At 51.1% G+C, this 12,953-nt stretch overlaps 1 protein-coding gene across 1 annotated transcript in view; it reads right to left on the bottom strand.

Moving 5' to 3' along the window:
• Positions 1-9,680, bottom strand: part of TMEM278 (transmembrane protein 278) — a 36,002-nt gene extending 26,322 nt beyond the window's left edge. Inside the window, exon 1 of the mRNA XM_074975908.1 lies at positions 9,411-9,680. Within this exon, the coding sequence (XP_074832009.1) occupies positions 9,411-9,680 (270 nt within the window). The remainder of the gene's footprint in view (positions 1-9,410) is intronic.
• Between the last annotated feature and the right edge of the window lie 3,273 nt (positions 9,681-12,953).

The following is a 12,953-nucleotide window of genomic DNA, read 5'->3' as shown; positions in this document are numbered from 1 at the left end:
CTCCTGTGTTTTCAGACCCTATCAGTCTGCCTCAGGGGTCGATTTAGCAGGTCTAGTGAAGACCCACCAAATGGATCACTGAACACTCCCCCTTTCACTCCGAAATGCCTCTGAGACAAGAAGAGGGTTTCTCCCGTCGCCCTCCCACAGTGGAGCCCCCACAGTAACTCCACCTAAGCTACATCAGTGCCAGCTACACTATTCACGTGACTGCAGTTGCATAAACTAAGTCGACTTTGCCCCATAGTGTAGAACTGCCCTAAGATCCATTTCTGGGACTAACAAATCTCTATTAAGCCAAAATTCTCAGCCAGTTGTGATCAATTACTAGTGGAAGGCTCAGAAAAACAAACCCATCATAGTCACCTCCTGCAACGGACAACATGGCTTTGACCTCTCTGTTACACAAACTTATTTATAATTTTTTGCTGTTGTTTCTTATTCCCATGTATTAGCATCTCGTTTCCATGTTAATTCTCCTCCCCATCAGCACAGCTTTTGGGTGAGCTCAAACCATATCCTTTTGACGCTTAGTTACTTTATTTTTATCTTTTCTCACAAGCTCGACAATTACTAACACATCTGCAGCTCTACGCAGCAGGGCTGACAACCACCATGGGCCCCAGGGCAAGTTGAGAGCGGGGCCTGGCTCCGTGTCCTAGGAGGAGCAGGGCCCAGGGTGGATGGGACAGGACTTAGGGCAGAAAAGGTGGGACCGAAGGCAGTTCACCCTAAGCAGGGCTTGGATCATGGCTCAGGACCTCCTTCCCCTCCCTTAGATTCACACAGCACGCAAAGCAGTGCTGCTGGGGTCTTTGAAAGGGGCTCAGAGCTCTGGCCACCTTCCGTTCTGAAGTAGCAATTGCAGTGATCAGAGCTCTGGAAACACCAGGCCCAAGAGGAAGTGCCCCCTTTGCTGGTCCTCCTCTCCGCCTCTCATCAGCAGGCCTGGTTCTACGAACGCTTACACTGTTCAAGATGGGGCAGCCCCAACTCCCTGTCCCAAATACGGAACGGGGAGGTATGGGGGGAAGGGGCAGCTCCTCCCCACTGCACCAAACCCCAGGGAGCAGACGCCCCCTCCCCAGCCCCAGGGAAGTGGCAGCTGCAGGCACTCCTTGCTTAGATCCCTGGGGAAGTGGCGGATGTGGGCACTGCTGCTCCCACCCCCAGCCCCCCGAGGGCCCAAATATGGGACAAATTGTCCCTTTTAAAAAATAAGTTGGGATGACTTTTTGGCATCCCAAATACAGGACATATGGACTGTGTCTGCACGTGCCCCAAACTTCGAAATGGCCATGCAAATGGCCATTTCGAAGTTTACTAATGAAGCGCTGAAATGCATATTCCCATGAGCTCATGGGAATAAGGGGACTTCGAAGTAGGCGGGGTCCTTTCGAAAAGGAGCCCCGTCTGGACGCGCCGTGCGGCGGCAAGGAGCATCAATTTCGAAGCGCGGCTGCCGCCCGCATGCTAATGAAGCGCTGAATATGCATTTCAGCACTTCATTAGTAAACTTCGAAATGGCCATTTGCATGGCCATTTCGAAGTTTGGGGCACGTGTAGACACAGCCATGGTCACCCTAGTTAAAGAGTGTCCAAAAAGATGCTTAAAACTTGCAGCAGGCTTCTTTGGGGGCAAACTGAACCTTTACTCCTGATTTTTGCCATGGGCAAAGTAATAGGAAGCAAATGCCCAGAGCCTAGAGCAGGAGTCAGCAACCTCCGGCACACGTGTCAAAAGCAGCACCCAAGCCAATTTTCAGCGGCATGCAAGGAGGGAGCTCAGCCCCTCCCCGCCTCCCCCCATACAGCCAGGAGCTTGCTCAAAGCCTGTGGATTAACAAAAGACCAGCTAATGCTACCAACCACTGCCTAAATGGTAAAGCTCTGCACTTCTGTTAGTTATTAATGGAGCTGTTTTCAGTAGGACAATTAGTGACTTTAAAAAGTATCACCTGCACTCGGACCGTACATAGAGGTCAGAAGGTCAAATTTCAGCACTCTGCCTGTGAAAGGTCACTGACCCCTGGTCTACACCTGACACCTTGTGCCCTCTCACCCTCTGTATGTTAAGGGGGATATGTGTAGCACAGGAACAAGCACAATGGCCAGACAGAAGAGAAGCAGACAGGTAACTCCCCTCTCCTTAGCCTTGGTGTAAATCAGGAGGAACTCTCTTCATTTCAATGGAACAGTGCTGGTGTAAACAGGAGGAGAACCAGGAGCAACCTTTTGCGGCAGGGAGAAGGAGTGATTTAACTCAACGCCCCATATTAATTAAAGACAAGTTCTGAAGGTGATTTATTTCCAGGTTGAGCTGTCCTGGATTCTACCAGCACTGAACCATCCAGCTCTCATCTCCGGCTAGCAGATATTCGTGCCCAGACTGGGCATTTTTTAGAAGTGCTTCAGAGGTGATGAAGTAAGCTCCTAAGTTCAAGGCAAATCTTGGGCCAAGTCCTGGACTGGTGTCACTCTGCATTGCTCCCTCGAGGTCAGGTCAGCTCCCTGTACTGATTTACACCAGCTGAGGATCTGACTTGGGTGTATTTTTACAATAAGAGCTTCTAATTCTCTCTCGTGATGCAAGCCCTCCAATAAAGTCACCTCACTGCAGAGATGGGATAAAGTCTCATGCCAGCCCAGGCACGCTATGACATTGGACAGTGATGGGAAAAGCAATAGAAGGCAGAGGATCTATTAGGAGTCGCAGTTTATGTTATTGAAAGGAAGGGAGACAACTGATTTTCAATATTTTTCAGTGAAATGGGCGCAGTAAATCAAGCTGAGGTGGGTGCTTTTAATTTCAAATTCTGGTGGGCAAAGGAGCAAAGGATTTCTGGGAAATACTTGACACTGACTATACTTAAGGACCAGTCCTGCAGGGAAAATTCACAGTGGAGTCAATGGGTGTTGTCCCTGCATACGCAGTTTGGGATCCATCCCTAATATTAACAGAGAGGAAGCCGTGCTAGTCTATACACTATCAAAACAAAAAGCAGTCAAGTAGCCCTTTAAAGACTAGCAAAATAGTTTATTAGGTGAGCTTTCGTGGGACAGACCCACTTCTTCAGACCATAGCCAGACCAGGCTATGGTCTAAAGAAGTGGGTCTGTCCCACAAAAGCCCATCCCTAATATGTGAGACAGAGACACCAGTAGAGATAGAGAGGAAGATGAAATGTACGCCTAGATGGCTTATTTCTAACACAGTGGTTTCCAACCTTTTCACTGGCGCAGATCCCCAATCATCCCCCCAAACCATTCGCAGACCCCCCCGACCTCCCCTAAACCATTCGAGGACCCCCCCATCAAAGCCAATTCTAGCCACCGTGTACACTTCATGAAATGAAGAAGGAACCCACAGTATAGATTTCCAGACAGCAATTAGTAACATGACCAGAAGATATTTAATTTAAAAATAATAATTGATTGTAACTTTGCAATTTATTTAAAACTTATTTTCTATGATCATTTTTATTTTTCTTTTCTTTTTTTTCACTACCCCCCTGCAATGTCCTTGCGGACACCCCAGAGGTCTACAGAGCCCAGGATGGGAACCACTGTTCTAACAATCACTGATCAGTAATTACAGCAGAGAAGTGCAAATACAGTATTCCCAGGTGGTGACATTGGATTGGTAGCGGGAATAAGTGCTGCTTTAAGCAGTGCATAGATGCAGAATCAGAGCCTGAGGCTGGATCGCTAGATCCTAAAATGTGCACACTAGACAGACTTGATCCAACCACTAGACCAAGCAATAGAAAGACTTTTTCTTTGGTGTTGTTGATTTCAGGTTGTGTTGGGATAGAATAATAAAGAGAGAAAACACTGAGGCTGTCATTTTCTGCAGTGGACGGATCCAAGGGATATTAGTCACACAAATGGCTTCATCTCGTTTATGTATTTTGAGTCATTATTAGGTTTGTTACTATCTCAAGCACCGGATGAATTGTGCAGTTCAGGCTCGAGGCACAAACCAGAGCAGCGTATAGCAGGTTCTTCCTTTCCACCAGCTACTGGGACTTGGATCCCTTGTACTACTGAGTGATCTGATCTGGCTTCCATTAGTCTTGCAACCTCGGTAGAATTTGTCCTTTGACTTGAGGCTTACTTTAATCATCAGGCCAGATTAGTATTTGGATGGAAACCAACTCAGAGGACAGGTGCTGAGCACTTACTGAGGTCCATCCTTTTTTCAGGGGTTTTAAGCTGGGCACCCCAAAAATGGAGACACCCAGAAGCTCTGTGACTTTTGAAAAGTAAACCAGAGACTGCCTTCCTGGTCCTGCTTTGAGACCTGGATGTGTGAAACCCTCTGCCCACACTATGCTCCAGTCACATCAGGGGAGCTTTGCATGGACTCAGAACTGTACCCCACCATTTCTGCAAGCAGGATTGAGGCATTAGACCCAGATCCTTAAATGTACTTGGGTGCCTAATTCCAGGAGTTAAAGTAACTTGAATTTCTTACAGGTCCTGTCCCATTGCAACCCGGGCCAGCTCTTTAAACAGCTCCCTGCAGGCTTTTTTTACACAGCTCAGCCAGAGCTGTGACTCAGGCACATCCACTCACTTTTGCCTCTGCCTAAGTGCCATCGATTTTAACAGGACTTAGGTCCCTAAATACCTTTGAGGACTTGGGCCTTAGTCTTTATTGGCTAAGATAGTCTCTCATGTTCTTTCATCCAGACCCAAAACCAAATGTGCATTGGCATGAGGACAGAGATGTCCCTATCACGTCCCTCATTGGACAAACGAGGCTGCAGCAAAATAGGGAAATATGATGAGAAAAGGAAATCCATAAACATTTTTTAAAAATCCCCCCGAAAACCTCAGAGCAGAGCATCCGAGTGAAGCTGACATGTGCGGAGACAGAATGCTGAACGGGAACAAAAAGAGTTTTTCAATGGCAATAAATCAAAACTGCAGCCTATGAGTCTGGGAAGCTGGTCCAGATTTGCAGTGTGTATGCATCTTTTATGAGATCTCCTTATCGTTAGGTAGATAACAGAGCATGACACCTGCAGGAGGAGGATTTAGTTAAAATGAAATTAACTAAATAAATTGAGGTTGGGGGGGTCTGCAAATCACAGGGGAGGGCTGTGAGCCGTCTGCTATTACTGCTTCTGTAGTGTCAAGGCTGCAGGGGAGGTACAGAGCAATATTGTGACATCAAACTGCAGTGAGTAACAGAAGCTGCTCAGACTTCTCCGTCGACCCAGGCAGTGTGTTTATGCTATCTGTATTGCAGCTGCTTGTTAATTAAAACAGGAATAAAAAAATGAGGCCTGGTAGAGATAGAGCTCCTGCACATACAGTTCCCTGAATCCAGAGCGCTCCTGTCACCAGTCGCAGGGTTAACCCCTTCCTGTGTGGAGCAGAGCACGTCTCCATGTGATTGGCATCTTGCAGAGCCTGATTCTGACCTCACACTGGTGTTTACCAGGAGGAATTCCAGTGAAGCTAGTGGAGTTATGCTGGTGCAATATGGGTGCAAAATCTCCTTGAATAACAAGGGGCCAAATCCTGATGGTCTTTCTCACTTCCTGAGCAAAATTCCCACAGGCTTCACGGGAACTTTGCCTAAGCAAGTAGAGAAGACACTAAGTAAAGTCTTCAGATTTGGGGCGTTGGAGAACTTGGCAGTACAGAAACCTGCCTTTCCTCCAGACCTGCCCAAGTATTGCTGACACACGTGAAACAGATGAGAGAGGTTGGAAACTGACCCAGTTGCTTCTCCCACTATACAACCCCACCTCTTTAGCTGCAAAACAGGCCCCAGCTTTGAAGTCTGGCTCTGGATTTGCACCTGAAGCAGAAATGTCTTTGGAATTCTCCAGTGTATTTACTAGAGGCACGTTGGTGTAACCCAGCGGTTCTCAAACTGTGGGCCTGGACCCCAAAGCAGAGTCACCAGGCCTGGTGTTTGACCTGCTGGGTGGTGGGTAATGTAGGCAAGGAAAGACATGGCCATTCCTCAAACTGCCTACGCTTCCCGGCCATTGGACAAGGCTGGGGGCGCAATGTGGCAGCTGCTGGGGTGGGCTGTGGCCGTGGCAGGGCTTGGCTTTATGGGGGGACGAAACGGTTGCTGATGGGGCAGGGCCTCAGGGCAGAAGGGCTGGGGCTGGGGTTTGCCTTCCCCAGATGGGCCTTCACCCACTGCCCATGATCAGAGCCAAAACCAAAACAACACCACCATGGGCTTCAGCTCTGCTCTGCGGGGGTCAGCTAACAGATCCCCACCTGGGGCTGAAGCCTGTTGGTCTCCCCACCTAGGGCAGCAGGGCTCAGGTGTGCTCAGCCTTCAGTCTCCAGGGGCCATGTACTAATGTTTGCCATCCGAAGGGAGCCACGGTGGCTCTCAGTCGGAGCTGTTCCACAATCTTGCTAGACTGGGGTGGGTGAAAAGAAGAGGGTTGGTTTGCTGTGGACCCTGAGGGGGTGTCCGGGTGAGGTGAGATGGGAAGTGCAGGCAGTAGAACTATAAGGTGCTCCCCTAGAGCTCACCTGGCACCTGCCAGTGTTGGAAGAGGAGAGACTTAACGGGCGGGTAGCAGATGAGTACTCTGGCACCTGAGGGCCACGGCAGCTGCATTGGGGTCAGGTCGCACCAGGAGGGACATCAGAGCCCTGCTGCACAGTTCATAGGCCCTGGAAACTTGCAGGTGCCCTGGGAGATTTGAACAGAACACACTCGGACTTGCCAGGGGATCTCCCCACAAGCCCCAGAGAATCTGGATGCAGGGCCATTGATGTGGGGAAGGGAGCAAAGGGGCAGCTGCCCCAGGGCCTGGAGATTTAAAAGGACCCAGGGCTCCTGGAAGCCATTACCACTACTTCAACAGTGGCAACAGCCAGAGCCCAGGGCCCTTTAAATGGGCACCAGAGTGAGGCTGATGGGCTGGCAGGGGGAGCTAACTTCTAGCTCCGCCCCTTCGGCCTGAGCCCGCACCCCTTCTGGGGGCCCAGGGCTGTGCTCACCATCCTCAGCCCTGCCTGCATGGTGTTGCGGGGGCCAGGAAGCATCTTGTGATTGTCAGGAGGAGGGGGATGGTATTGGTGGGGGGCAAGAGCAGGATTAGGGGGTGTGATGTTGGCAGTCTCTACTCTTCAGCCCACCTGCATTCACATGCCCACTGCCCAAGCAGGGCTGAAGGTTGCAGGCACGTCTGCCCTGGACTGCACAGCTCAGCGAGGGGAAGCTTCACACGGCTGTAGAGAAAGCCCTCGTGCGTTGGACATCAGCCTATCGCAAACGTCTCTTGGAATGCCACAGCCCGCGGGTCTTTCACTCCCCGCGTTCCAGGCCCAAAGGGGCCTCCGTGTTCCCATCTCATGCAAACCATCACCCGTCCAGTCCTGCCCTGAGCATCAGGGCTGGGTGGGAGCCCAAGCCTGGAAGCAGGGGTGAGACCCCCTTGTAGCACTGATGAAAAGTGCTATAAGCTGAGCTTATCCACAGAGGAGAGAGCATCTGAAGAACTCCTTTGTCCCTTTCCCGGACGGCGTTTTGCCCGTGGTTGGACAAAGGAACTCACAGGAGGGTATGTGCCCGATCTGCACCCATGGCACTGCCTCACCGTGCATCACCATGCCAGCTGCGCACACGCCCTCTCAATCCTGCACATAACTGAGACGCAATCAGCGCCGAAAGAAACAAGGCTGATGCATGCTGAATGAACGGAAAAGCGCGTCACGCAAAGCCCTTGGCCTGACCCTTCGGCATCAGTGCAAAGAGGGAAAGCCACAGAGGCGCAGGACTCTACGTTCGTTCCTTGGCTGCTCTTTACTGGCTCACAGCACAGCCCTGGGTGCAGCGTGTCTGCTCTCTGCTGAGGTCTCCACCAGCGTTCCCTGCAACCTGAGCACCTGGGTGGCCACACAGGAGAGAGTCACAAGCCACCCAGACAATGAGCAGAGTGTTCACAACTCCCACAGCCAGCAGTGTGTGTTTCTACTGGCGGTGCACAGCTGCACATGCCTTGGTGCGCATAAGAAAATTTATTCTGCACATGGGTGTTAAAAATTAGAGGGAAATTTTGTCTCCGCGGCTCTGGGATGAAGATAGGAGCTGGCTGGTGCCCACTCTGGACAGTGGGTGCATGAGATGACCCAATTTCTCTCAGCTCTCCAAGAGTCTTAAAGGACATATAGACGCTCAGTCCTCTATCAAACCACTTGGACATGCCCTGCAATTGGGAGTCTCCCCACATGCACCTGAAGGGGAGGGAACCTCTCTGAATGCCCCACACATTTCAGGGCAATATAAAACACCGAAGGTCAAGCCCTGATTCAGCTATGCACCCCAAAAACCTGTGATCCTTTGCCTGAATGGGGAGTGCTTTGCTGTAAAATCCCTTTATGAATCAATACAGCCAGCTTGTCAGGCTGCTACCAGTCTGCTGCAGCTGAGGAGGGACAGGGTTAAGGTCAGATTTCTTTGCTGAGATTCTAATATTGGCAGAGAGGGAACTTGAAATCTCCACCTGCAGAGGCTGGAGTTAAACTTTCTGCATACAGGAGAGAAGAGGTTTGCTTGTCTGGTGCACAGGGTCTAGCTACACGCCAGGTTCCAAGTGGCCTGGCCCAGAAGTACCACTGGTGTGTTTGCTCCAAAGAAACACATTACTAGTGGAAACAACTCTGTCATATCTAGCTCAGGGATGGGTTTAAAGCCAACCCAGCTCAAGCCAGGACTCTGCCCAGGTGGGGACTGGTTAGTCTAGAGAAAGTTGGTCTCCAGCTTTTTTGTTTGTTAGGTTCTTACCAACCCAGTTGTTCCCACCCATGAATTGCACCTTAGTGGCCTCTGCTAAGAGGAAAAGGCAAGCAACAGCTGGGAAGGGCTTTGGATCAGGCCCTACAGGAGAGCTGTTGCTAAAGTCCATTCTTCTGGCAGTGTTCCCTGTAAGCAAAGCGCTTGGGCAGCCAGCCAGGAGAGAGTCAAATGCTGCCCAGCTGTTTAGCAGATCTCCCACAGCGCCCACAGCCAGCAGTGTGTGTTTCTATGGGTGGTGCACATCCACAGATCCCTTGGTGCACATAACAAAATTTATTCTGCACAGGGGTGGAGAAAAAATAGAGAGAACATTGCTCCTGTGGGTGGGGAATTTGAAGCCATTGCAATGGCTGGTGTGCACAGATGCTCAAACCCCAAAGTACATTCTGTCTGTCCATTTGTCTCTCTCTCTCTCTCTCTCTCTCTCTCTCACACACACACACACACACACACACCCCATTTGAAAATTAAGCTAAAACTGACAAATCCCAGCCTGGGTTTAAAGCCTCTGTCCCTGCTCTCTTTCCTCAAAGGAGCTCAGTCAAGAACCCCAGAGAAGCCAGGGCCCTGTCCTGGACTGGGGGTGCCAAGGCCCACCCAGGGGCCAGGCCATGCTCACTTACCCGGGAGTGGCACTGGAAGCCGAAGTACACCACCACGATCGTTGGCAGCAGCACGACAGCGAAGATGGCGACCACCAGCAGCAAGTTCACGAGGAAGACCAGCGAGTTGGTGGTGACGACCAGCAGGGTCCACACCCAGCAGCAGCAGGTGCTCCGAGGCTCCATGGGAAGAAGCTGGTCATCCATATCGTAGGGAGGGAGGCCGGGGACCATGTGGGATGTGTCGGACAGACTGTCCCCTTCAAAGTCCTCCGTCTCTTGGTCGGACATTCTCAGAGGAGTTTCCTTATCCCTCCTTCCCTTGTTCTTTCCTCCTGTCTTTGCTGCCAGTCCTGACCCTGAGTGGGGAGCTCTGGGGCTTTCCTTCGTCAACTGGCAGCCAGCAGAGAAGGACTAGCTCAATAGCATCAACCCCTAGAGATGGACTGGCCCTGCTGGACCACCCAGTGCACCCCAGCCTGGCGAGGGCAGGATCATGCCCTGCAGAATATTCCCCACCACAGCCTCTGCTCCAGTCCAAGAACAGAGCTGCACCTGCTGGACGTTTGGTCCTGAACCAGCCACAGGCTATCACTTTGCTTTTCAATCCACGGTGTTTCCTTATTTTCTCTTGCAGGCTCTTGCGGTCTTCTGGGGCTCTTCCTTATGGGACTGTGTCCCCACAGTCACTGTCCTAGCCTTGATATGTGGCACAGCTTGGGCGATCACCTAGTTTTAGCCTCCCCTTGCAGCTTTCAGCATATCCTGCTGGTTAGAGGGGCAGGCTCAGGCCCTTTCAAAAACTGCTGCTTGCCTGTGAATCGTCCATTTGTGGTCTGTATCCCTGAACCAAGTCATTATCCAACTTTCTTCCAATCGGTGTGCCTGATTAAAAGGCCAAAGGGAGCTGGTCCTGTCAGAAGCCCAGCGCGCACTGTGCAGGCTGAAGGCAAAGAGACAAAAGCTGATGGGAGCAGGGTGTGTGCTTTCGGTGCACACAGCTGTCTGCGTTCCCTGGCACACAGACACAAGCCGCGTCTTCCCTTCTGAGCCGGCTCTGGAGCTTTGCAATGCTGTACTGTTCACAGTGTTGGCTCTCCAGCAGCTTCATCAGATTCCCTTCCTGTGCTAGCCAATCCTTTGCTGCTTCTTTCTCCACCCAAGCCACTTAGCATGCAGCCCCAGGGTACACACTCCGACCACCTTCTCAGGTCAGGATGGTCTTTTTTGATGTTGAAATTGCTCTGTTCTCAACTCTACAGCCAGTTTCCTTGCAGACAAAAGATCATAAGACTGCAGCAGATGATAACCATTACACCTCCTAGCCAGGCATCTCAGCGTGCTCTGTAAACACAAACGCTTTTTTTAGGCAGCAAGAACGGCAATAAATGGAGGATTTTTCTGCTAACTTGTGATCAGACCCATGTGAAGAAATACAGGTTTTGTCTCTCCAGATGATATTTAGCATTTATACAGCACTTCAGCTATGTGTTTTCAGCACCCGGGAGTAAGGAAACACACTCACTGAACGGATGGGGAAACTGAGGCAAACCCACATGGCATGTCTGGCCCAAGGTGAACTGCTAATCACTGTCTTGGCTGGGCATGGGACCCAGTGGTGCTGGAGTGCAGGCCAATTCTCATTCCTTTGCACTGCTTTGCTCCGGGCTGGGCTTACCGTACGAACCTTACCTGATATGCCCAATTGCAAACATTGCTTAAAAAAAAAAATGGTTTCTAAGAGACAGGCTAAAGTTTGTCAGGAAATGATTATGTTTCCTCCAGGAAACGTGTCAGAATTCCAGGGCTGATTTCCAGCCTTTAATATAACCCCAAACATTTTTCAACAAAAACAAACGTTTTGTGTGATGACTTCCAGGTGGGCAAGACAGCCTTTTTCATTCGGAAATATACATTCAGGTGACAAACCTTGGACCGACTCCTGCATTGGTGTCCTTGGCCCTGACAACTCTCTTCGTCTTATTGTTGCTACTCTGAGGCCCTGTAGCATGCCCGGCTTGTTATGGTGATGAGCGCAGTCGAAATATTAGGCTTGGGCAGAGTAGCCAGAGTTTGCTGGGAGGTGCTGGCCAGACAGGCTCTGAGCTGTCCTGGGAGGCAGACTAAGGGTACATCTACATTAGGCTGAAGGTGGACCCAGCCAGGGTCGATCTTCCAGCATTGGATTTCACGTGCCTGGTAGAGGGTATCTGGGCTCAGCAGCCGATCCTTGTACTCCTCAGTATCGTGAGGTTCGACGGGAGAGTTTCTCCCATCGACCTCCCTCTGTGAAGACGGTCAGTCTTAGATAACTTGATTCCAGCTACACAATTGCTGTATCTAGAATTGTGTGTCCTCAATAAACTTCCTTGCCTAGTGCAGATCAGAGTTCTACCAGCCAGCCGGAAGCCTCAGGAGTGGCTGCAGCACCTTTGGGATGGCGACACTAGAAAGAACAGGGAGACACTGAGGAATAACATTTTGATTTGCACAGGGGAGAAAGGGAAAATCAGGCTGTCGTGCATGTGAGCTCAGCAATGGGGCCTCTCACACAGCTGAGCTGGGGGAGCAGAGAAGTGTGTAGGCTTCTGTCTCGACTTGTTAGAGTCCTGGGTCTTTCCAGCACACGTACATGAACATTGTTCAACTCAATCCATGTCCATGCATTACAAACAAAGGCCATGGTAAGAGGGTCTTGGAACAAGCGATGTCTCCCCCGTAGCGGCACCCACTGACTTTCTTTGCTCCCCATTACGGAGCTGGTTGTCTTGGGAGTGAGACGCCAGAGCACCAGAGAGGCTCCCCTCATGCAGCTCTGGGCTTGAAATCTGGGGCTGGGCAAGGCAGGCAGAAGAGTGCATGGGATCCACTCACAGGAAGAGAAGCCCCCCCCACAAGCGGGGCTTGGAAACCCTGGCTCCTGATCGGACAGTGCCAAGGAACTGCAGCATTCACAGGCAGTTGCTGCTGCTGAGCTGTGTTCGGCCACGAGCAGGGCTGTTCGAGAGCAGCAGAGGGTTCGAGGAGCATGTGAGTGCTGAGTGCAGGCACCACAGTCTCAGTGCAGAATGTGGTCTGGGATAGTCTTCATTAGTCGCATGAGTGGAAACGGGGGCCCCACTATGCACGCATTGTGAGATGGGCCCCACCCCAAGGATCCTAAATAGACACGCCAGCCAAGGGAAGGATCATGATCCCCTCTTCACACAGAGGGAATGGAGGTGTGGAAGGATTTTGTGCCTTGCCCGATGTCACACAGAGAACTGAAAGCTGATCTAGTGGAGTGCCTTGGCCCCATGATCGGAGACCTTCCCTGTACAACCCTGTAACCGTTGGGCCAAATGAAATGTGTGTAACACCCTGCCACCCTGGGCAGCCGGGACAGGCCCTTGCTTATTCCCACTGCTTCTCAAGCCACCCTGCCCCGACTCTGAGTGGGACCTTTGGGTGTTAATGCAAACGGCTGTCTGGTTCCCACTCAGCGTCCGGGCGGGTGGTCGGGGGGTTATTTTGAAGAGGGGAGGATTGCTTTTAACTGCTCGTTTCCGTTGTTGGTGCTGAAGA

Source organism: Carettochelys insculpta, chromosome 23, assembly GCF_033958435.1.
Source record: "Carettochelys insculpta isolate YL-2023 chromosome 23, ASM3395843v1, whole genome shotgun sequence".
In the NCBI taxonomy this organism is placed as follows: Eukaryota; Metazoa; Chordata; order Testudines; family Carettochelyidae; genus Carettochelys; species Carettochelys insculpta.
The sequence above is the reverse complement of the archived record's forward strand: the minus strand, read 5'-3'. Positions and strand labels throughout refer to the sequence as shown.